The sequence below is a fragment of the Cricetulus griseus genome, chromosome 7 (assembly GCF_003668045.3).
Source record: "Cricetulus griseus strain 17A/GY chromosome 7, alternate assembly CriGri-PICRH-1.0, whole genome shotgun sequence".
Lineage (NCBI taxonomy): Eukaryota > Metazoa > Chordata > Mammalia > Rodentia > Cricetidae > Cricetulus > Cricetulus griseus.
In genome coordinates this window covers 45343393-45366968 of record NC_048600.1, presented here as the reverse complement: position 1 = coordinate 45366968, position 23576 = coordinate 45343393, and the positions used below count along the sequence as shown (strand labels likewise).

The 23576-nt window shown below is 48.3% G+C and overlaps 1 protein-coding gene across 2 annotated transcripts; it reads left to right on the top strand.

Moving 5' to 3' along the window:
* Window positions 1-14838: 14838 nt before the first annotated feature.
* Window positions 14839-23119, top strand: Msln (mesothelin). 2 transcript variants are annotated; one of them, XM_027425070.2, is made up of 17 exons: window positions 14839-14985; window positions 17729-17819; window positions 18208-18251; window positions 18584-18633; window positions 18922-19042; window positions 19599-19684; window positions 19887-20016; window positions 20109-20302; window positions 20533-20623; window positions 20698-20797; window positions 21055-21233; window positions 21332-21487; window positions 21573-21715; window positions 21796-21923; window positions 22188-22282; window positions 22641-22827; window positions 22899-23119. In XM_027425070.2, the coding sequence occupies exons 2-17, from the start codon at window positions 17732-17734 to the stop codon at window positions 22985-22987; spliced, it is 1881 nt and encodes a 626-aa protein (XP_027280871.1). In that variant the 5' UTR covers window positions 14839-14985; window positions 17729-17731; the 3' UTR covers window positions 22988-23119. The 2 variants fall into 2 exon arrangements, with proteins under 2 accessions (XP_027280871.1, XP_027280869.1); XM_027425068.2 differs by lacking the exon at window positions 14839-14985 and adding an exon at window positions 17551-17610.
* The last annotated feature ends 457 nt before the right edge of the window (window positions 23120-23576 follow it).

Genomic DNA, 23576 nt, shown 5'->3' with positions numbered 1-23576 from the left:
CAGTTGACAGTGCTTGTCCACCTGGCACACAATCTGGGTTCAATCCCTAGTGCTGCCTAAACCAGACATGGGATGCACACCTGTTATCTTAGCACTTGGGAGGTGGAAGCAGGGAGGTCAGAAGTTCAAGGCTATGCTCAGCTACACAGCACAATTGAGGCCAGACAGGGCCACAGTACATAAGACCCTGCTTCAAAATAAGTAAGTAAATGAAGGGCCTGTGGGAGGGTGCTGCCAGGAGGGAGACACAAAGAGCCGGTAGAAGGGGGTATGTCTGATTTCAGCCCTGTATTCTCCAGCAGTCCCTCCCATGCTGTGTTTGAAGATACTTTGTTAAAAAAAAGTCAGAAAGGAGACGTGGCGTCTGTGTGGTGCCCCTCTCCACTGCTTCAAGTTGCACTTGCCTGTGGTCTCCAAAGCCCAAAGGATACACATGCTGTTGTCACCCTGAGGCCCTGCAGGGGTGGGAGGAGGCCTATGCCCGTGGAGCCTCCGCAATCAGATTCTCCCTCCCACCTGTCAGAAGTATCATCTAGCAATGAGTTCATGTCCCGAGAGCTGCTAGACACACTGGTGGGAGGGGGGAGGGCAGCACATCCCACCTGTGTCAAATGCTGAACTGGAGGGTTCCTGCACCTGGGTCAGACAAATCCAAGTTCAGGGCAGGTGATGTGGCCCTAGACAGCCTTGTGCCCCTGTGCCTCTCATCTGCTCACCCTGCAGATGGTCTGTGAGCGGGCATTCACTATTTTCGTTTATCAGTGTGTGCGTGGCTGATATGGTTTGGGTCTTAAATGTGCCTTTAAGTTGGTGTGTAAAGACCTGGCTCCATGGGTCTGTGAGAGGCACCTTCAGGGACTGTTGTCCACTCTGTAGGGGAAGGGTATGTGGAAAGTTGGTTGCTCTTGAGGGCCCCTCTTTCTGCTTCCCAGATGCTATGAGGTGCACAGCCACCATGTGATCACACACACAGTAGACCTGAAGGTAACAGGGCTAAATGATGGCGAACCAAAACCTCCATATTCAACATCTCCCTTCCTCCCTCCCTCCCTCCCTCCCTCCCTCCCTCCGAGACAAGATTTTGTGTAGCACAGACTAGCCTCAAACTCACTGTAGTTGAGGCTAGCCTTGAACTTGTGACACTATTGCCTTTACCTCTGAGTGCTTAGATTACAGACACACACCACCACACCCAGCTTATACAATCTAGAGACTAAACACAGGGTTCCATGCATCTAATGGTCTTTCTTTTTCTCTACCGTGTGTGTGTGTGTGTGTGTGTGTGTGTGTGTGTGTGTGTGTGTGTGTGTGTGTGTGTGTTGTGTGTGTGTGTGTCCTTGGAGACCAGAAGATGGGCTTTGATCCTCTGGAGCTGGAGTACAGGCAGTTATGAACAGCCTGATGTAGGTGCTGGGAACTGAACTCAGGTCCTCTGGAAGAACAGCCAGCTCCTTTAACCACTGAGCCATCTCTTCAGTCCCTCTTTTATTTTTTTCTTTTCTCTTTGTCTTCTCCTCCTCCTTCCTCTTCTTCTTGAGTATTTCAGGATTTTGTTACAGTGACAAAGCTGATTGTTACAGTGGCCAGCTGAGATCTCTCCTCACCAATCAGTAAGTTGTGGGTGAATCAGCCTAGGTCCCTGATGGTTATGGAATCACCACCACTCTTGTGTGGGTGGATGTAAGTCCAATTTGTTTCAACCTATCCCTTCCTTATGACTTGACGTGTAGGAACTTCCCCATGGGAAAGGCCCCATTGGGGTTCTGGGCTCCTTGCAAAGGGTGGGCTTCCCACCACAAGTGGCATCTCTCTCAATATAAAGTAGCTTGTTGTAGGAAGATTTTGCAGTGGTGCTGGTGACAAGGAGCCTGGACCCCCATTGGCTTGTATTTATCCTACTGGAACACTACCTACCTCATTAAAGCCTAGTGTGAAGTAAGACTCAAGATAGAGTTATTTGTTGAAGGCAACTACTGCTGGCAATGAGCACATCATTAGTGGCATAATCAACACATGGTTTTGTCCTTCTGGGGCCTCTACATCTTGTCAACAGGTGGGATCCCAGCAACAGCCCCAGGGGGAGCCTGTGCAGGCAGCAATTAGTAGCTAATGAGAGGCCTGAGTGGCTGTTCAACCAGAGCAGTGGTCTGAATGGGACGTGAGCTGGGCTGTCACTGTGGTTTGTGTACCCTGACAGTTGAGGTGTTTGGGACAATGGTGACTTATTCATGCATAAGCTCCTTTTATTGTTATTTTTACATTTATCTTTTCTATTTAAAAAGTCTGTTTACTTGTTTTCTTATTATTTGTTTATTTTTATGTGTGAGCAAAGATGTGGAGGTCAGAAGATGATTTTTGGGAGTTGGTTCTCTCTCCACAATGTTGAGTTCCAAGGATTAAACTCAAGCCATTGGGTTGAGCACTGAGCGTCTCGCTGGTTCCTATTATTTATTTTTAGTAAAGTATTTTCCTTATTTTATTCTATCTTTTTAATTGAAAATAGATTTTTTTCATACACTATATTCTGATTATGGTTTTCCCCTCCCCTACTCTTCCCAGTCCCTCCCCAACTTCTCTCCCATTTGGATCCAAACCCTTTCTGTCTCTTGTTAGAAAACAATCATCTAGATAGGTGGTGGTGGCTCATGCCTTAAACCCAGCACCCGGGAGGCAGAGGCAGGTGGATCTCTGAGTTCAAGTTCAGCTTGGTCTACAGAGTGAGTTTCAAGACAGCCAGGATTACACACACAGAAAAACCTGGTTTTACAAAACAAAAACAAAACAAAAACATACCCCCCCATAGAACAAAAACAAATGAATCAGAATAAACCACAAACAAGAAAAGGAGGCAAAGAAAAAGCACAAGAAACACATATAGACACATGCATTTGCACACACAAAATCCCATAAAAACACAAATCTGGAAGCTATAATATATATGCAAAGGACCTATAAGGTAAGAAAAAAAAAAGCCCCAATTTAATGCTATGAGGCAAAGAACCTCCAAAGATGAGGTTGGGTTTTTGTGTCTGCCATCTATCGCTGGGCATAGGACCTACTCTTTTTGTTTGTTTGTTTGTTTTTGTTTTGTTTTGTTTTTTGAGACAGGGTTTCTCTGTGGCTTTGGAGGCTGCCCTGAAACTAGCTCTTGTAGATCAGGCTGGTCTCAGACTCTCAGAGACCCGCCTACCTCTGCCTCCTGAGTGCTGGGATTAAAGGCGTACACCTCCACCGCCCGGTAATAGGGCCTACTCTTAAGGGTGGTTTGTTTCCCAGCGAGACTCCCTTGTAGAAAGCTAATTTTTTTATTTGAAAGAAGCTATCAATTGGAGCTAGCTTCTGGGTCAGGGATGGGGTCATGTGTCCACTTCTTTCAGCTCTAGAACTCATCTGGTGAAGACCTGTGGGGGCTGTGTGCATGCTGCCACAGTCTATGTGACTTTACATTATTTAATTTTCAAAATTACTTATATTCATTTATTTATTGTGTGTATGTATGTATGTAAACACTGGCATGCCGAAGTGCACATGGAGAGTTCAGAGGACTGGGCCCTGTATTCACCACTTAACTCTAAGTTTTTCTTTGCTGGGACTCAAGGAACTTCAGTGTCATCAGGGCAGGAAAGTGGAGGGAGGGGGTAAGGGGAGCCCCACTCTTCTTGTTAGTTAAGACAGCCCACCTTGGTCCACTTCTCTACTCTTGGACCCTGAGAGTATTGAAGAGGGAAGACAATGGAGGTCATATTCTGTATATAATAACCAGATGGGAAGCATTCCTTGTGACCCCAAAAGTCAACACAACAATTCATCCTTGAAAGAAGGGGTTGGCTACTGTGGGGCTAGCACTGTTCCAGAAACTCCTCAGTAGAAAAGAAGACCCCTGAGTGTTTCTCAACCTAGATGCCACCTGAAGACGACTGCAGGTCAGTAGGACATTCCTGTCATTTTTGGGGGGACAATATTGAGATACCAAAGCAGAAATCCAAACTCAGAATGTGTTCTGCCACTACACACCTGCTGCTGACTGAAGTCTCCCGTGAGCCTCTGTAGGATCCTCAGATTAGCTCAGATGCATCCAAACCAGCAAAGCAGAGCCATCGGCTCGCCTACATTCTCAGATGGGCCTAGAGATCACCTGCGGAGAAGGAGGTCTGACCACGTGAAAAACCAACAAGCAAAATAAATGACCTCAAACTCATTTTATGTCATCAAAGAGAGAAGGGCACTTGTGCCAAGCCTGGCAGCACATATGCTTGGCAGGAAGCCTTCCGTGTCTGTGGGCAGCACTTATGGATCCCCAACCAGAGGGTGAGAGTGAACAACACCCCACTGTGGGCAGGAGCTGGGAAGCTGCGTTGTGTGCCCCTTCTATGTGTCAAAACATCCCACCATGCTTTGTACTTGTATGTGAAATTATTATTATTATTATTATTATTATTATTATTATTATTAGTTTTTAGAGAGAGGGTTTCTTTGTGTAACCCTGGCTGTCCTGGAATTTACTCTGTAGACCAGGCTAGCCTCGAAAGAACTCACAGAGATCTGCCTGCCTCTGCCTTCTGATTAAAGGCCTGTGTCACTACCTCCTGCTTGTATATATGCAAATTTTTATTTGAAGTTCTACGTCTAGCAAGGCAAATCCCTGCCCATAAACCCACCAGCTGTTCAGTCTTCTTCGAAGTGCTGCCTGGTGCCTTTGGCTCTGTTGCATCTCTTGCTCAGGTCCTGTTATATACTGGGCTTTTAACCCATTCAGATGGTGCGAACATCTTTCTCCTATTTGGCATCTCCCACTATTGCCAATTTGTCCACTGAATAACCACACTTCTGTTATTTCAACAGGTTTCTTCTGGGGGATTTCTGTTCTTTCTCTATTCCTTCTCTCCTTTTAATTCCTGAGCTTTATCATACATGCCTTATGTACCTGCACTGTGCTGAGGTTTGAACCTGGGACCTTGTGTATGGTAGGCATGAGTTCTCCCAATAAGGCACCTGCTTTCAATGCAATTGGTACCTGCTTTGCTTATAATGTGAGTCAGTGCCTTGCTTTATTTTTCTTTTCATAGTTCATCAGATTCTACACCATTTGCCCAATAGGACTATGCCTCCACAGCGTTGGAGAGCCTCCTTTCTCCTGGATGTTGTTTCCACATTGTGCGTGTGTGTGTGTGTGTGTGTGTGTGTGTGTGTGTGTGTGTGTGTGTGGTGTGTGATGTCTATGGTCCCATCATCTGTTGCTGACTTAGTCACTGGGGCATTGCCTTTTAATATCTGGTAGCTTGTGTCTTCTTTTTAGAACATGAGTATTATTTATTTATTGTGTGTGTGTGTGTGTGTAACTGTGCACTAGTGTAACTGCACATGCCTGGGGAGGCCAGAGATGGTGTTGGATCTCCTGGAGCTAGCAAAGTTACAGGTGGTTGTGAGCCACCCTATGTGGGTGCTGGGAACCGAACTCAGGTCCTCTGGAAGAGCAGTAAATGCTCTTAACCACTGAGCCCCAGGCATGCTTTTTATTGTGGTAAAATATATTTATCATAAAACCAACTGGTTTTCTTTTCCAGACAGGGTTTCTCTGGGGCTTTGGAGGCTGTCCTGGAACTGGCTCTTGTAGACCAGGCTGGTTTCAAACTCACAGAGATCCGCCTGCCTCTGCCTCCTGAGTGCTGGGATTAAAGGCGTGCACCACCACCGCCTGGCTAAAACCAAATGTTTTGATCATATTTTGGTGCACTGTTTGGTTGTGTTAAGTACTTTCATTATGTCATGTGACCACCCCCACCATCTATTTCCAGAAAATTGTTGTTATCCCACACAGAAACTCTGGACCCAATAAACAACAATTCCCCCACCCCCTCATTGTTCTCCAGCCTCTAGTGACTTCTGTGTTTGTTGTCTCCATACTTTCCATTTTATTTAAATAGGATCTTGTGATATTTGTGCTTCTGTGAGACCACAATGTTTCTAAGGCTATCTACACTGTAGCAGGTATAAGAATGTGGTCCTTGAGCTGGGATTAAAGGCGTGTGCTTACCAATGCCTGGCTTGAATAATATTTTTGTTTTTTGTTTTGTTTTGTTTTGTTTTGTTTTTCGAGATAGGGTTTCTCTGTGTAGCTTTGGAGCCTATCCTGGCACTTACTCTGGAGACCAGTCTGTACTCCAACTCACAGAGATCCACGTGCCTCTGCCTTCTGAGTGCTGGGATTAAAGGCGTGTGTCACCAGCTTTGAATAATATTTTTAAGATTAATTTTAAATTATGTGTATGTTCTTGTAGTGTTTGTGGAGGCCAGGGATGTTGAATCACCTTGGGGCTAGAGTTGCAGATGATTGAGAAGCACCTGACCTGAAGGCTGAGATCTGAACTCAGGTTCTGTACAAGAGAAAGCAGTTTTTGCTCCTAACCACTGAGCCATCTCTCTAGCCCCCTGAATAAATAGTTTAAAAATATAATTAGTTAATTTATTTCGTATGTATGAGTGTTTTGCTCACATATGTGCCATGTGCATGCCAGGTGAGGTCAGAAGAGGCTGGAACTGGAGTTACAGATGGTTGTGAGCCACCATGTGGGTGCTGGGTATTGAACCCAGAACTTTTGCAAGAGCAACCAGTTCTCTAAGCTGCCGAGCCATCTCTCCAGCCCCCATAAATATTTTTTTTTCAGGATTTATTTATTATGTATACAGTGTTCTGCCTGTATGCTTGCAGGCCAGAGGAGGGCACCAGATCTCATTATGGATGGCTGTGAGCCACCATGTGGTTGCTGGGAATTGAACTCAGGACTTTTTGGAAGAGCAGCCAGTGCTCTTAACCTCTGAGCCATCTCTCTAGCCCCTAAATTTTGTTGTTGTTGTTGTTGTTTTTCGAGACAGGGTTTCTTTATGTAGCTTTGGAACCTGTCCTTGAACTCACTCTGTAGACCAGGCTGGCCTTGAACTCACAGAGATCCACCTGCCTCTACCTCCCAAGAACTGGCATTAAAGATGTTCATCACCAACACCCATGCATATTTTTAACATATATATTTTAATGGATGTCTATCTGGCTAGGGAGAGGACTCAACGGGTAGAGCACTTGGTGTGCAAGTATGGGGACCCTAGTTCATGTGAAAGCCAGATGCAATAATATGACTGTGTAATCCCAGTTCTCCTATAACAGGGTGGGAGGTGGAGACAGGAGGAAGTATTTTTGGGCCAACTGGTCTGGTTTACGAAGCTGCAAACAACAAAGAGACCCTGTTTCAAACAAAGTGGAGGGCAGAGACCAATACCTGAGATTGTTTTCTGGTGTTCACACCTGTGCACACACATCAGATACAAGATAAAGATAAACTAGGCAACGCATAGTACGTGTAGCTATTTCTGGGGCCAGTGTAGCATTTCAATTCCAGTCTACAGTGTGCATGGGCCCTATCACCTCAGACACTGATCTTTTTTTTTCTGGAGAGCAGTTGCAGACTTCTCTGGCTGTTTTGAAATGTATAGTTAACTGTTGTCTATCATAGTTACTGCAGGGTGCTGTAGACTCTTCCGGGTCATTCCTCCTGCTGCCATCCTCTTCTCTAGCCCTCCCCTCCCCTTTCTCCCCCCTTCCTAGTCTTACTGCTTCAGCTAGAGAAAACAACTTGTATTTGTTGAGATGAAATCTAATCTCCCTCTCCTCCTTCCTCCTTCCCTCCCCCAGTATGTACATGGGTCTGAAACTCCAGGACTCAAGTAATCTCAGGTAATCCTCAAGTCTCAGTCTCTCAAGTGGCATGGATTATATATAATAAGTACACAGTATCAATTTACATCAAACAACTTAAAAATTTTTAGGCTGTTATTTTTAACTATGTGTATGTGTTTGTGGGCAGGTATTTACACATGAATTCAGGTTCTTGATGAGGCCAGAGACACCGGATGCCCTGTAGTGGGAGTTATAGGTGATTGTGGGCCCTCCAATGTGGGTGCTAGGAGCCAAACTTGGGTTCTCTAGAAGAGCAGTATGGCTCTTAGCTACTGAGCCACCTCTCCAGCCTTCTAAAATATTTCTTCTTCCTCTTCCTTCTCCTCCTCTTCTTCTTCTCTGTTGTTGTTTTGTTATGTTTTTCAAGACAGGGTTTCTTTGTATCCCTGGAATTTGCTCAGTAGACCCAACTCAGAGATCTACCTGCTTCTGCCTCCTGAGTGCTGGGATTAAAGGCATGTGCCACCATTGCCTGTTCCTCTAACAACTTTCTACAGGTTATGGTTGTTTGCTTATTTTTATATGATTCTGGGGATAGAACTCTGGGCCTCACTCATGCTAGGTAAATGCTCTACCACTGAGCCCCATGCCTAACCCAAGCCAGATTTAATGACATAATTTACAAGTAAGAAAACTCACCACTCTCACTTCAGTGAGGATGCGTCTCATTGTCATTCAAAGAGAAATATCATATTTCCTATGTAACTTTTTTTTGAGACACTGTAGCCCAGGCTGGTTTAGAACTCACAACAATCTGTTATGCCAGCTTCCTAAGTGCTGAGATTACAGGCCTGCATCATAACTCTCTGTGGTAACTTCTCTAATCTTTGGATCACTAAATTGGTATTTTTCTAGCTGGTTACTGATGTCTAATCCTGTTGTAGTCAGAGAACATTCTCTATAATTTCTTTTCTTTTTCTTCCTTTCATTATTTTCTTCTCTCTCTCTCTCTTTTTTTAGTCTTTTTTTTTTTTTTTGGTTTTTCGAGACAGGTTTTCTCTGTGTAGCTTTGGAGGTTGTCCTGGCACTCGCTCTGTAGACCAGGCTGGCCTCAAACTCTCAGAGATCCACCTGCCTCTGCCTCCCAAGTGCTGGGATTAAAGGCGTGCGCCACCAATGCCCAGCTCTTTTTTGGTCTTTTGAGTCATGGTTTCTCTTTGTAGCCATAGCTGTTCTGGACCTTGCTTTGTAGACCAGGCTGGCCTCGAACTCACGGAGATACAAGTGCTGGGATTAAGGCGTGCACCACCACTGCTGGGCCACACTCTACATTTCAATCCTTTCAAAGTGGAGACTTGTGTAGAGTTCCCCATGTGGTCTGTGTTGGTGAATCCAAGTGTGTGTGTGCTGTGCTCAGAGCAGTGTGCTTTGCCTTAGTCAGCTGTGCCCTTCTGCACATCCTGAGAAAGGTCATCCCATGTTTTTATTTGAGGCAAGGTCTCCTTATGTAGCCCAGGCTAGCCTCAGACTCCCAGTCCTCCGGCCTCTGCTTCCTGAGTCCCGAGATTACAGGAGCGGACTTCTGCCCCCAGTCTTCTTTTATCTTTAAGCCCCTGTCCTTATATTTAAACTCTGTCTATTATTGACAGTGCTTAGTTAAGCTTCACCCCTTCCTTCCCCCATATTTCTGCCAGTTAATGTGTGGGTTAACATTTTTTTCTTTTGGTACTTTTTAAGACAGTATATTTTTATGTGGCCCAGGCTGGCCTCCAATTTGTGATCCTTCGGCTTCAGTTTCTTAACTGATATATCAATTTTGTTTTTTAGATTTTGGTGGTGAGGACCCAACCCACGTGCTTGAGCATGCTAAGCATACCCTTTACTACTGAATAGCATCCCCAGACCCCAAATGTGCATGGTGTTTGGCCTATAGATATGCTTGATGTACATTGTGTATGCCTGCCTGTGTGTAAGCAGGGTACAGAAAAGCATGTTGGATTCCCTAGAACTAGGGATATGGACAGCTGTAAGCTGTCATATGCATGCTTAGATTTGAACCCAGGTCCTTTGCAAGAACAGCAAGCACTGTTAAACACTGTGCTGTCTCTTCAGTCCCCTCACCCTGCGCTATGCCTCTACATTTTTAAAAAGTTAAAAACCCAAAAGAGGATAATGTTGGTGATACATGAAAACTGTCCCTGAATATAATTTAATTGGCACACAGTTGTGTTACTGGTAAGGTTTCATGACTCTGCTCCCACAACCATGGAATAGCGCCGAAGGGGTGGGCTCTTTGTTTTGCTTGGCTGCCTGAGGTCTCTCTGGGGATCACAGCAGCTGCAGAAATCCAGCATGCTGAGGCCACATGTTCTCCATTGTAACATCTATGTTCTTTTATTACTGGGGCTCATTGTGTGTGAAGGGAACCTGGCTTTTTGGTGGACTGGACTGGCAGTGTCGGTCAGAAGTGAATGCTTGCCCAGCATGCAGCAGGCCCACCAGTTTTATCCGTATCGACACAAAACAAACAAAAATCAGATGGCACTGCATTTAGGGTGTAATGACACCACAGCTGCTATCATCACAGGAAATGTTCCCACTCCACCGGAAAACTAGTCAGAAAATTTAGAAAATTTAAAAATAGAACATATTACCATAGCAGAACAGCTTCACAGAAATAAAAATTAAAAAGAAAGAAAGAAAATGAGGCTACAACCCAATGACATTCATTTGTAAATCAAGCAAGAAAAGTTAGATTGCAACATTCGAGGAGGTAAATTCTAAAGAAATACTTTTGTTTACGGATATTTGTACAAGAGCAGCTGTTCTGAGAGAGAATGATGTTCATTGTGGGAAGCTGGGAGGCTGACTTGGGGAAGGTTCTCACAAGCATGTGGCCCTGAGTTTGATCCCCAGAATCCATGTAATCCCAGCACTGGGGAGGCAGAGACAGCCAGCTGAAACAGTGAGCTCCAGTCAGTGAGAAAACATGTCTCAAAACAAAACAACAGAAACAAAAACAAAAACAGTGCGGTAGGCAAGATGGCTCAGCAGGTAAAGGAGTGCACCAAGCCTGATGACCTGAATGCAGTCCCTGGGAACTCACGGAAGAAGGAGAAAGCTACCACACAAGTTGTCTTCTCTCACACATGTGCTGCAGACCACACACACACACACACACACACACACACACACACACACACACACAGGCGTGGGCATGCACTCATTTATAAAATAAGCAAGTCAGGTGTAGAGTCCAGTCCATGATCCCAGATCTCAGGAGGCTAAGGTGAGGGTCACAAGTTCAAGGCCAGGGTGTGGGCTACATAATCAATCAGTTACTGTTTCCAGAAACAAAGAGACACAAAGTAAACTCAAGCGTGTGATGTTAAGTGATTTTTCTTGGCTCATAGGAATCCATAGAATCCATAGTCACTGACCATGCAGCCTATTTACTGAAGGAATCATTCATTATCTTTTGGCTGAGTTGTGAGGTGAGTGATTCCACAGGCCTAACCAGTGATCCCACAGGCAAGAACATCCCCAGGGCTGTAAACAGTGGAATCTGAGCTGGGGGGTCTGCTGCGTTTCAGCTGATGTTGGAAAAAGTGTGTAGGAAGAGAAAAGACTGAGGGGGCCTGGTCTGCCGAGCTGGGAGCTGGGAGCTGGGAAGTGTATACAGGTGCTCCTTTATTTCTCACTGTGTTATTTTTCAGCACACTTCCTATGGGAAGTGTTTGGGTGCTTCTGAATTGTTGAAGTCAACTGTGCATTTTGCCATCACCAGTTCTGAAACTTTTTATCAGAAGTGGATACTGAATAACAGCCTTGAAAGGTTCAGGCAGATACCTAAGCAGCTTAAAGTGCCCTGCATTACACGACCACGTCATGGCTACATCTCTCATTATGGGGCTGCATAGGAACTCAGTGCGCATGCACGAGCTCCCCCTTTTAAACCCCCAGCGTTATTTTCCTCTCTCTCTTCCTCCCTTCTCTTCACTTGCTCTCTCTCTCTCTTCTCTCTTACTCTCTGCCCTTCTCTGTTCTTCCATTTCTCTCTCTCCCTCTTCTGTCCTATAATGAACTGGTTAATGTGCTCTCTATAGTCCGAGTCCATCTCTCGAATTTCTAATTTAAGCAAAAGAATAACAAGCCTGACTTGCCCTCCCAGGGTGGGCCAGGTATGCTATGGTTCTGCCACCAAGAGCAGGGGACTCTCACAAACAGGAAAGATCTTCTTAGTTGTGTTGGCCAACACTGAATGACCTTGGGTATGGACAGCTTCAAAATCAATGTTTCTTTTCTTTCTTGGCTTACTATGTGGTTCAGGCTGGTGTTAAACTCAATGGCAATTCTCCTGCCTTCCTGCTTCCTGGTGCTGGGATATCAAGTGTGAGCCACCACACCCAGCTTACAACGTTCCTTAATGAATTCAACATAAAATTGCAAGGGAAAGTTGTCCTTCTGTGAGAAGCATGTACTAATTGCGAGCATTCCTTCTTTAGGAAGATGTAAAAAATATTTACTTCTTCCTGATAGTGCCTGAAGGGACTCTGTCCAGCCTGGGCATAGCGAAATTGGCTCTGGCAGGCCTTGCCCTTCTCCTCATTCCCTCTGCTTTGCTAAAAACCATTAGATTACGTTCCTAAAGCTAGCCACCATGATCTAGTCCCTTATTTGGTCACTTCCTCTTCCTGAGACTGACTACCAAGGTCCAGCTATCAAACTATTGATGTCTAGCAATCAAAAGCCCTCTTTGGCCCAATTAGAATAAATACCTCATGCTAGCATGGGGTTTCCCTTGTACTTTTATAAACTTCTATTTGCCTATGTGCCACATCTGTCTGCTCTCCATCTAGAGGCAGTCCAGAGGATAATACCTCTTTCCCTTTTCCCTTGTTCTCTGTCTCCTGTCTTTGTCTCTTATTACCTGCCCTGTATCCCTCTGGAATAAATAAATCTCCTTTGTGCCGAGAACTTGGCCTTGGGGGTCCCAATCACAAACCAAAGTACCACTCTACCATGAACCATGAGTCAGTCTCTCTCTCTCTCTCTCTCTCTCTCCCTCCCTTCCTCTTTCTTTCTTTCTTTTGATAGGGTTTCTCTGTGTAGCCCGAGCTGTCCTGGCACTCTCTCTGTAGACCAGGCTGGCCTCGAACTCTCAGAGATCCACCTGCCTCTGCCTCCTGAGTGCTGGGATTAAAGGTGCAGGCTGCCACCAAGCTTTTTAAAAGAGTATGGATGAGAGGTTGGGGAAGGAGTGTGGGTGGTTGGGTGGTTCTAGAGTAGCTGCACTGGAGGGTCTACACCCAGCATAGGTGACAGCACCTTCATGGCCAGAGAGAGAGAGAGAGAGAGAGAGAGAGAGAGAGAGAGAGAGAGAAAGAGTCCATTAACCCATATTATTTGAGGCCACATGCAGTTGGAGCAGAATTGCTTGTTAGTGGAGGAGCAGCTGGATATTCAGGTGAGGCTGCAATGACACTTCTCATGCTCTCCTTCTATGAGGGAATGCCAGCAGTACATAAGCCCAATTATGATTGCTGTTTGCAAGCAGGCACAGCTAATTTGATGTTTGTTACCTAGAGGGCTCTACAACATTGTGGAAGCATGTAGCATGGACATATGTAGTGTGGGAGCATGTGCCTTGGAAACATGGACTGTGGAAGCATATGATGTGGTTGCCATCATTTCAGCAACCAACACTATTGGAATTACAAAGAACATGCTTCATGTCTGTCCTGTGTGGTCAAGGTTGAAACAAGTAGTGACTTCCATTCCCATGCACGCTTGTGGCAGGCATTTCATTTATGTTCCTCAAAGCAAAGGAAAAAGGGCATTTTCACATTGCAAAGCTCATTCACCAACATGAACCTGGAAGAGGGGCATCTGAGTGATGAAGTGTGTAAAATCCCATCACAGATCAGCGAGAACAAGTGGGACATCTGTAACACATTTTTATGACAAGAAACAATAATATATTATTATTACATTTATCTATTTACTGTGCATCTGTGTGCCAGCATGTGCATGTAACTTTCTGGAGTCAGGGTCTGTTTTCCTCCATGTGATCCTGGGGATTGTACTCGTCACTGGGTTTGGTGACAGATATCCTCACCCAAGGACTTATCTCTTTGATCTAAGCAACAGCAACGTTGAGATCAGGGAACCCTTGTAATCCCAGCACTTAAGAGGTAGAAGTAGGAGAATCAGAGGCTCAGGATTATCTTTGGCTATTCATCAAGCTTGAGGCTAGTCTGTGTTACTTGGAGGTTCTGTCTCAAAAATAAAAACAAGGAACCAAATGTGATCGAGCACACCTTTAATCCCAGCACTTGGGAGGCATAAGCAGGTGAATCTCTGTGAGTATGAGGCCAGCCTGGTCTACAGAGTCAATGCAAGGCCAGCCAGGGCTATATCAGATTCAAGAAACAACAAGTATTAGCAAAGTGGCTCAGCAGGTAAAGGTTTGATGCTTGGCGAGCTGAGTTTGATCCCTGGGCCCCACACGGTCAAAGGAGAGAACTGACTCTCAAATATGACAATAATTTTAGAAAAATCAAAACAATAAAACAACCAATATAATTATTATATTTTTTAATTTTACCAGTAAAAAGTGTGGGCATTGTTTCCCACTGTGTGACACGTTTGGGCTGGCATTTTTTAGTTGTTACATCTCTGTTGATTTTGTAAGCTGACTCTTTTCCCTGGCAGCCTTGTTGAATTCTGGGCAGATTAAGGTTGGGCCAAATGCGTAGAATAGAAACCCACTCCTGGAAAAAAATCAGAGGTGGGAGCTGTGTAAACTCAGTTCTGCAAACAGAAGGGTTTTGCAGGTTTTTTTTTTTTTTTTTTTTTTTTGTGTGTGTGTGTGTGTGTGTGTGTGTGTGTGTGTGTATGTGTGTGCTGAGGAATCCAGGGCCTCCTAAGAGCACACTGGACCAACGGGGCCACAGCCTAGTTCTTTGTGTAGGTATTAAAAGCAGGGACAACCTCCATGCTGGGAACTGGCAGTTGCTAATTATTGGAAGGGTTGCAGGAGAAGTGAGGTCTTTTAGTTTTTAGGTCACTCCACTAAGTGGGGACTGAAGGCTGAGAAGGACACTGTGGCGTGCATGGTGGCTCTGCCCCTGGATGCCCAGGGTGGGTTGAGTCTAGTCATCGCAGCTTCATGGATCTAGTGCTTCTGACCCAGCATTGGGTCTGTGTTTCAAAGCCTCTCATCTGCTCACTGCTTGGCCACTGTGATGTCCACAGCATGGTTTGAGACTGAAAGGAGCTATGGCCTGGCTGTGTTCAGCTCCCTGCTCCTGTAGGTGAGTATGGTGTTCTGCTGGGAGTCATATTCTGTCTTGTCCTGTAGCTCTGCCATGTGCTTTCTCAGTGTTGCCTCCCCTCCCCCGACAAATGGAGGGGTAAGAAGAAAGCCCAAATCTGGCTCTCCCCTGAAGGTGAAGGCTGAGAACAACCCTCTTTCCCCCTGTGATTCAGGGGGAAAGCCTGCCTGCAGTTCTGTACAGGATCCACACCCACACATTCCTAGGGCATGAGAAGCCTCACTTGCAGATGCCTGTGCCAGGACAGCCAGAGAGGCTGCACAATCTGTCAACATCTACTTCCTAGAGGAGGAAACTGAGTCAGAAGAGACCAGTTCATTAGTGTAGGGTACTACTGGGGACCCTAGGGGTCTGGAGGCTGTAATGGGCACTAGAAGTCCATGCTCAGGGCAAACTAAGCTGTAGGGAAATATAAGAACTCAGCCGTCTCCCACCTGGTCAGCTGCTTTTCCCTCTTGCTGGACACAGACCATCGGTATTTGCCAGGAATGTAGACTGGCCCACACCCTGTTGCCCCAGTATACAACCCCACACTCTCCCTGACTCCATTCCAGCTCCTGGAGATCTTGACAAGGGGCTGCTTTCCCTACTTGCCCCCCTACCAGTATGAACAGTATGAACAAGTCTCCTGTAAGTGAAATGGACTCATTTCCTATTAAGCATCCTGCTGCTGGTTCCCTGGGATGGGAACTTCAGTTCAGCCGGGGGCTCTCATAACAGGATGGTAGAGGCATTCCTGGGAATCGTATTTCCTAGAACCAACCCCAGTGTCCAGACCCTTAAGGGGCTCACAATGGCCTTAAGGTGGTCACACTGAGGAGGGATCCTATGCTAACTCAGAGGTCAGGAGTTCCATGAATCCAAAGTACATTGTGGGTAGGGTGAACATTCATTCAACTGCATCAGTGCCCTAGGCACCTCTGGTCCAGCTGGCCATGGGTCAGGACAGGAGCATCCCAGGTTCTGGGAACTCTCAGGAGAGGGGCCAGACAATTTCACCCACCATGGGTGTCTTTCCCTGCTGCACAAAAGGGAGTGGCAAGTACTTACGTCCCCTCCTGCCCTCTCCAGCTGGCCTCAGGACATCCCTGTGCTTTAGGCAGAGCCAAATAGCCCTGTGTTGAAGACCCATCCCTGGTTTTGGGTCCCACCCACCCTCACCCAAGTCTGACCTTTACAAGGAATGTGGTCTGACTTCATTTCCTATCATTCCTGGACCTGGACTGGGCTGGAGGGAGGCTGTGCAAGGGGACTGTGGAGATAGCTGGCTAGGTGGTCCTATGACCCCTCACCTGCCCCATCCTGGAGGGAGGATGGCTAATGCCTTGCCGTAGACTCAGCCGCTTCACCTCATACCCATTCCGAGGAGCTTGTGGTCTGCTTAAAGTCACCCCGTGGGAATAAGGGTCGATATTGCCTGGCAACAAGGAAAAGCCAGGGTCAGCCTTTTCCATGGCTAGGTCCCATCTTAGAGTCCTGGACAGGACCTGAGCAAGGCTGGCATACAGTTGGTGCTCAGCAGGTGTGTGTGGGACAAATGAACAATGGATGCTGATCATGGACAGTAAGGGGTGGGATGCATCTAAATGGCTCTCCTGTGTTCCCCCATCTCTGAAACCCCATAACACATTGCCAATGGAACCATTGTGGGTATTTATGTTTCACACTGAGGTGTCTTTGGCCCGGGCTGAATGGGCACCACCTATGCAGGATCTTGGATTCTATGTTACTGTAGGATAGTGGCTCCCATCTGCCCCTCTTAGGATGTGGGTGTGAAAGATGCAGATTCCAGGGCCTACAGCTGCCTGCAGAGGCCAGGCTCTTAAGGAGCCCCCAATAGGGATGATAGATAGGTCCTGACTCACATAGGGCTGGGCTGCAAGCTACATAGTTTCCTTGGTTGAGGGGAGACACTGAGACACTCTTGCCAGGGCTCGCCACCCTACACAACATCTTCTGGTCCACAGCCTGTTTTACCTGCTCTGGGACTTCTTAGCTGTGGGGCCTGGGGCTCCCCAGACATCCCCTGCTGCTGGGCTGACCAGGCAACTTAAACATGGGAGCATGAGGCAAAGACAGAATACAGCCCCATACATGTCCAGGAAGACACTTCTCCACAGGGCTCTGAACCCCACCCCAGAGGAGATACATGGATCCTCAGGTGCCCACTTATCCACCTGCTGCTCTAACCTTAGCATTTGAAGTGTTCAGAGAAACCATGAAACCCCAAGGGACTGACATGGAAGAGGCATTGCCTTCCCCTCAGCACTGTCTGCCTGATGGGGCCCCGTGTTTGTGCAAATCGGATACCTTCAGTCCCATGCCCCAGGGAAAAGGGTGGCTCAACATAACCCCCAGCCTGAGCCACTCAGTCACCCTAGTATAGTTGAGGACACCAGTGACATCCTGAGCAGGAGACTGGTACTGTTCTTCCCTGCTCTGTAGGGACAGAGGATGGCTCAGTTGTCCACAGGGCCTCATAGCTGAGGAGCCTAGCTGACTCAGACCCAGTGCCCCTCCCTACAGGAGGGCTGGTTTTCCTAGGGGCGGGTCTGGCAAGCGGTCCGTCTGTGTGGAGAGTCTGCCTGGTAGACACTACTGCAGGTGCCTACAGGGGTTGGGCAGGTGCTTTCCCAGGCCCAAAGGCTTCTCATTGTCCCCAAACAGTGGTGTGGGGTGAAGGTTGGGCAGTTGGGAACCTCAGAGCCATTGTTATTCACAGATCATGGCCTTGCCAACAGCTCGACCCCTGCTGGGGTCTTGTGGGAGCCCCATCTGCTGCAGTAGCCTTCTATTACTTCTTCTTAGTCTGGGTGAGTATGGGATGAGCTGATCACTTCTTAGTCTGGGTGAGTATGGGGTGAGGTGATCACCAGAGCAAGGTAAGGGTGCCCAGGCCTTCATGGGTAGGGACCTTGGGAGAGGCTCTTCTTGCCCTATGCTTTCTCCTTGAACCATTGCTAGGTGGCCTGAGTTCCAGGAGGGTTAGAGACTAAGAACAATGAATGGCCTGGAAAGTGGTGTCATACTCCTACTGGGGAAGACCCCTGGGTCTGGGGAGTGCAGGCTATATGACATAACAGAGTGCAGGGGCCTTAACTCTCTTTTTCTATACCCAGTGGGTTGTGCAGAGGGCTGAGACCAGGGAGCAGCCCAATTTTGCTCCAGCCTCTCCTCTAGTTTTGTACCCTCTGCCCACAGGGTGGATGCCAGTTTTGCAGCTCCAGGCTACAAAGACGGACCAGGTGAGATACTCTGGAGGACCCAGAAGGATTTTCTAATTTGGGGGATGTGGGCTTTGTTTTCTCTGCTCTACACATAATCTCTGGGTGCCAGTTTTCAAAGATGGGTGTTGATCAAAGTGTTGCTGAGCCCAGGGAGTAGCAGAATCTTGACTGCAGCTCAGCCCTGAAAAGAGCGGAGTTGGGAACCAGTGAGGCCCTTGGGAGTTAAGTCACAGGCCCCAGAAGTAGCCAGACCCAGGCAGTACCCGGACCTTGAAAGAGTTGAGACCAAGTTGATAGGCAAAGAAGTACCGGTGTGCTTGGGGAAATGTCAGCCAGGTCTTGTCTCGTAGGAGGCTGTACATCTCTGTGATGAACTGATCGGCAACCCTGACTTCGCCAGGTGGGTTTAGCAGCTTTTGGGGCTGAATAAGCAGGTGCCAGGTTCTCAAAATTTCATTTTTCACTGTCCTCTGTGTCTTGTCTGATCTCTCTATCCACCTCCCTCCCCACCTGGCTGGCTCAGGCCTGGGGGAGGATGGTGCTCCAGGGTACAAGCACTGTCCCCTCCAGGCAGCTACTAGTCCCATGGAGGGCTCCAAGAACCCCGGGGTCCTGAAGGGAGGGCCTCAGGGCAAGGAAGCACTTTGAGAGGGACAGTGTCGGGTCAGACTCCCAGCCCTGTCCACAGTCTCCCTGCAGGCCTCTTCCTTGGCCTCACTTGTGAAGAAGTGTCTGGTCTGAGCATGGCACACGCCCAGGCGCTGGCTATGGCTGTGAAACAAAAGAACATCACACTCCGAGTCAATCAGGTCAGTCCCCTGTGTGCTCTTTGGGTGGGATGGGGGAGACACACCATGGCTGGGAACTTGGTGACTGGTTTCTACGATGCCACTGCTCTCTTCGTCCCGACCCAGGATCTCATCCCAGCTGGTGGCTCCCCTCAGAGCCCCTCTTGCCACTTAAGCTGACCACTAGCTGTGTGTCTGTACGAGGGTGCAGCTCTCTGGGTATCTGAATGCCTTCCCTCTGGGCCTGCTACCGTTTCTCAAGTCTGAGATGACCTTGCTGTCCCTCTCCTGGAGACCTTGCCTCATCTTTCAAGACTCTGTCCTCAAAACATAGTCAGTGGTGGCATGGTCAGGATAGGGAGAGGGAGGCCAGACTGAGGAGCTTCTATGGATTCAAGACCAAGGCGAGCCTGTCCCTGGCTCTTGACGCAATGGGGTGTGCATGCCACAGGCTGTGTGAACAGAGTCAGGGTACAGCGTGTGGCCTGTAGGGTGGAATAGAACTGGGGTGCCCCAGGCCATCCTTGAGGGCTGTGGCCCAGAACATTCTGAGCTGCATGTCCTGGTCTCCTGGCAGCTGCGCTGTCTGGCACGTCGCCTTCCTAAGTACCTCACCAATGAGGAACTGGATGCCCTCCCACTGGACCTGCTGCTCTTCTTCAAGTAGGTCTCAAGTTGGGGACTTGGTCTCACTTCCTGTCCCTCCAACCCCTGCCTTGCCCTGGAGGACAATGTACAGTGACTGAATGGCTTTGCCAGGGAGGCATGCAATGGAGTGTGTGTGTACATGCATGTGTGCCTGCGTGCATGTGTGTGTGTGTGTGTGTGTGTGCGCGTGAGTAATCCACATACCATCTCTCCACAGCCCAGCCATGTTTCGAGGGCAACAAGCCTGTGTCCACTTCTTCTCTCTCATCTCTAAAGCCAATATAGATTTGCTCCCACAGAGGTCTCTGGAGCGCCAAAGGCTGCTGCCTAGAGCTCTGGAATGCCAGGTATGGAATGGTACCATCTACTAGAGGTAGAGACAAAGCACAGAGTGGGCCTGGTGGTTTCCCTAAGGTTCTGAAGCCGGCTGTGTGTGCAGGGCGTGTATAGCTTTCAACTGAGTGAGACAGATGCGAAGGCTCTCGGAGGCCTGGTCTGTGACCTGCCTGGAAAATATGTGGTCAAATCTTCGGAAGTCCTCCTCCCCTGGCTGGCAGGCTGCCGAGGACCCCTGAATGAGGGCCAGGAAGAGGCAGTCAGGGAAGCTCTGAGGAGTGGAAGATCCCCATACGGGTGAGTAGGAATGGCTTAGCATATGGACAGATCTGTGTGAGGATATCCATAGCCAGAATGGGTTTCCTAGGGCCATGTATCCCCTGCTGTATCCTGTCAGGTCTTGTTCCCTAGGAGGCTGCACTCCTCAACGGCTCAGCAGAGGCATTGTCTGACCCAGTTTCTGTCTCTGCGATCTCTGTCTGGGGCCACATTCTGGGTCACTGAGCTGGGCCTCTGTTTCTGGACAGCCCCCCATCGAGGTGGTCAGTCTCCACCCTGAATGCTCTTCAGGGCCTGCTGACAGTGTTGGATGAGTCCATCATCCACAGCATCCCCAAGGTAAAGCCCTGCTACCTGGCTTCTCATTGAAGATGCTGGACTTTGAGGCTCAATCTACTATGCTCCATCTTCAGGATGTCAAAGCTGAATGGCTGCAACACATCTCCCGTGGCCCCTCCTGGCGGGGGATTAAGCTGACTGCCATGATCCCAAGGTTCCGGCGGGACACAGAGAGTGAGTCCAGAGCCGTGTCTGTTTGGTAGCAACCTGAGACAGGACACTAGGGAGAAGGATCTAGAATTGTAGAGTTTCATTTGCTCCTACCAGTGGCCCTTCCAGGCTTCTCAGCTTGGTCAGTTGTGACTTCACAGGGTGAATAGAATCACACCATTTTGTCAGCGGGTAAACTGAGGCCGATGTGCTGTGGTAGTTGTGGGAGGAGGGAGAGTTGAGAGGCGCATATCGCCTCTGACTCTTGTCTGCCCCTCCAGAGAAAGCCTGCCCTCCAGGGATGGAGCCCCACAAGGTGGATGAAAACCTCATCTTCTACCAGAATTGGGAGCTAGAGGCCTGTGTGGATGGTGCCATGCTAGCCACCCAGATGGACCTTGTGAATGAGATTCCCTTCACCTATGAGCAGCTCGACATCTTCAAGCACAAACTGGACGAGGTAATTCATAATGGGCTTCTATCCGTCTGCTGTGCCCAGAACTCTTTTCTCAATGGCCCTAGGAGTTGCTCTGGCCCTCATGGTACTTTCTTCCATAGACCTACCCACAAGGCTATCCTGAGTCCCTGATCCAGCAGCTGGGTCACTTCTTCCGATACATCAGCCCCGAGGACATCCACCGGTGGAATGTGAGCTCTCCAGACACAGTGAAAACTCTTCTCAAAGTCACCAAAGGACAAAAGATGGATGCTCAGGTAACATCTACCCCAGAGGACATGTGGCTGGATGAGGGGATGCTTCTTTCCCTGCCCCAAGGTGCCTTAGTGGCTTCTTCCATAGGTGACTGCCTTGATTGCCTGCTACCTTCGGGGAGGAGGCCATCTAGACCAGGACATAGTAAAAGCCATGGATGACATCCCTTTAACCTACTTATGTGACTTCAAACCCCAGAACCTGCACTCTATACCCTCCAGTTTTATGTGGTGAGCTCCAGTTTGCTCTTCAGGGCTGAATGGATATTCAGAGCTTCCTAATAACTGCCATATCCCACAATGTCCCCCAGGTTGGTTAAACCCCAAGACCTGAACAATTGCAGCCAGAGGCATCTGGATATTCTCTATCAAAAGGCCTGCTTGGCCTTTCAGAATTCAAGCAGGCAGGAATACTTTGAGAAAATCAGGACATTCCTGGGTGAGTCAAGGCACATACTGGTGGGTACAATGGGGCACTGTAGACCCCAAGTCCTATCCTGCCCATGCCACACCCAGGGCTTCCTAGGCATATGTGGGATCTGGAATTGATGATTCTGGCTCTCCCATCCCTTCTGATCCCAATGGTCCAGGTGGTTGTTGGACATAGAAGTTTGCCTGGGCCCTGAGAAACTAAGTATGCTTATAGCCAAGAGTGGGACTATATTGCACTGTGGATTTTCAAACTGGGGCTCTGAACCTGCAGGTGGGGCCTCTGTGGAGGACCTGAGGGCCCTCAGCCAGCAGAACCTGAGCATGGACTTAGCCACTTTCAAGAAGCTGCAGGTGGATGCCCTGGTGGTAAGTGGGGGTGGAACTCACTTCCCTACAGGAAGTGGTCAGGCCTCCTGAGGAGAAGGGCTTGTGTGGATGGTCCTTATGTGGGACAAAGGGCCTTTGTTGGGTAGAGCTTCATGAGGAAGGCCTGGCGTAAAGTGGAGGTATAGGAGGAACAAGAAACAGGACTTCATGAGAGGGGTTGAGCCTCTCTCATGAGGGAGGAGTTTGGACAGGCCCTGCTGGAAGAGGCGTGGTGGCCTTGCAAAGGGACCCCTTGTATACAGGAGTTGAGGTTATTGTGGGCTGCAGTTTACTCACAGTGGACCCTCCAACCTTCTGGGGGCTTAGAGACCCTGATGGCTACCCCATGCTCTGGCAGGGGCTGACTGTGGCTGAGGTACAGAAACTTCTAGGGCCACACATTGCGGATCTGAAGACCGAGGAGGACAAAAGCCCTGTCCGGGACTGGCTCTTCCAGCAGCGGCAGGAAGACCTGGACAGGCTGGGTTTGGGACTTCAGGGTGGCATCCCCAATGGCTACCTGATTCTAGACCTCAATGTCCGAGGTGAGCTGGGCTGCCCAGGGGCAGAGTTGGGGGATGGTTTCAGGAGCCTGATCTGCCTCCTCTCCTTGCAGAGGCCTTCTCCAGTGGAGCCCCACTTCTTGGACCAGGATTTGTAATTGCATGGATTCCAGCTTTGCTCTCAGCTTTTATACTGAGCTGAGACCACCACCCCTAAGGCTCCTGGCCCCAGCCCTACTGTGGAGCCCCATCTTGACCAGGAGCCGGTCCCAGGGGTTATTGCCCAAGTTTGAGGACTCTTGAACTCAATAAACAGTGGCATGTGCCCCCTTGAGATGTCCTGTAGTGTTCCCAACCACTCAAGAGAATGACTTTGAAGGTTCTTGTGATCACAGACATCAAACAAATTCAGCTCCCTGTGCTCATCCCTCCCACTCTCTTAGAAAGAAAGATGGGGGCTGGAGAGATGGCTCAGCAGTTAAGAGCACTGTCTGCTCTTCCAGAGGACCCAGGGTCAATTCACAGCACCCACATGACAGCTCACAATTGTCTATAACTCCAGTTCCAGGGTTCTGATGCCCTCACACAGACAAACATGTAGGCAAAACAACTAATATATAGAAAATAAAATAAATATTTTAAAAAATGAAAAAGAAAGGGAAAAGAGGGATGAAAAATGGGCCTGCAGGTAGGTGGTAGTATTCAAAGCCTTCCTGATGGGATTGGGGCCATCCGAGGTAGTGGAAGTCCTGAGACCCCAGCTGAGGTGTGTGGGAGACCACCACCTCAGG

Bases quoted from the DNA above. Each gene is read 5' to 3' on its own strand.
- Msln (XM_027425070.2), top strand. From the start codon at position 17,732: ATGGCCTTGCCAACAGCTCGACCCCTGCTGGGGTCTTGTGGGAGCCCC. The intron at 21,716-21,795 runs GTGAGCTCCAGT...AATGTCCCCCAG, and splicing joins ATACCCTCCAGTTTTATGTG to GTTGGTTAAACCCCAAGACC. The intron at 21,924-22,187 runs GTGAGTCAAGGC...CTGAACCTGCAG, and splicing joins GAAAATCAGGACATTCCTGG to GTGGGGCCTCTGTGGAGGAC.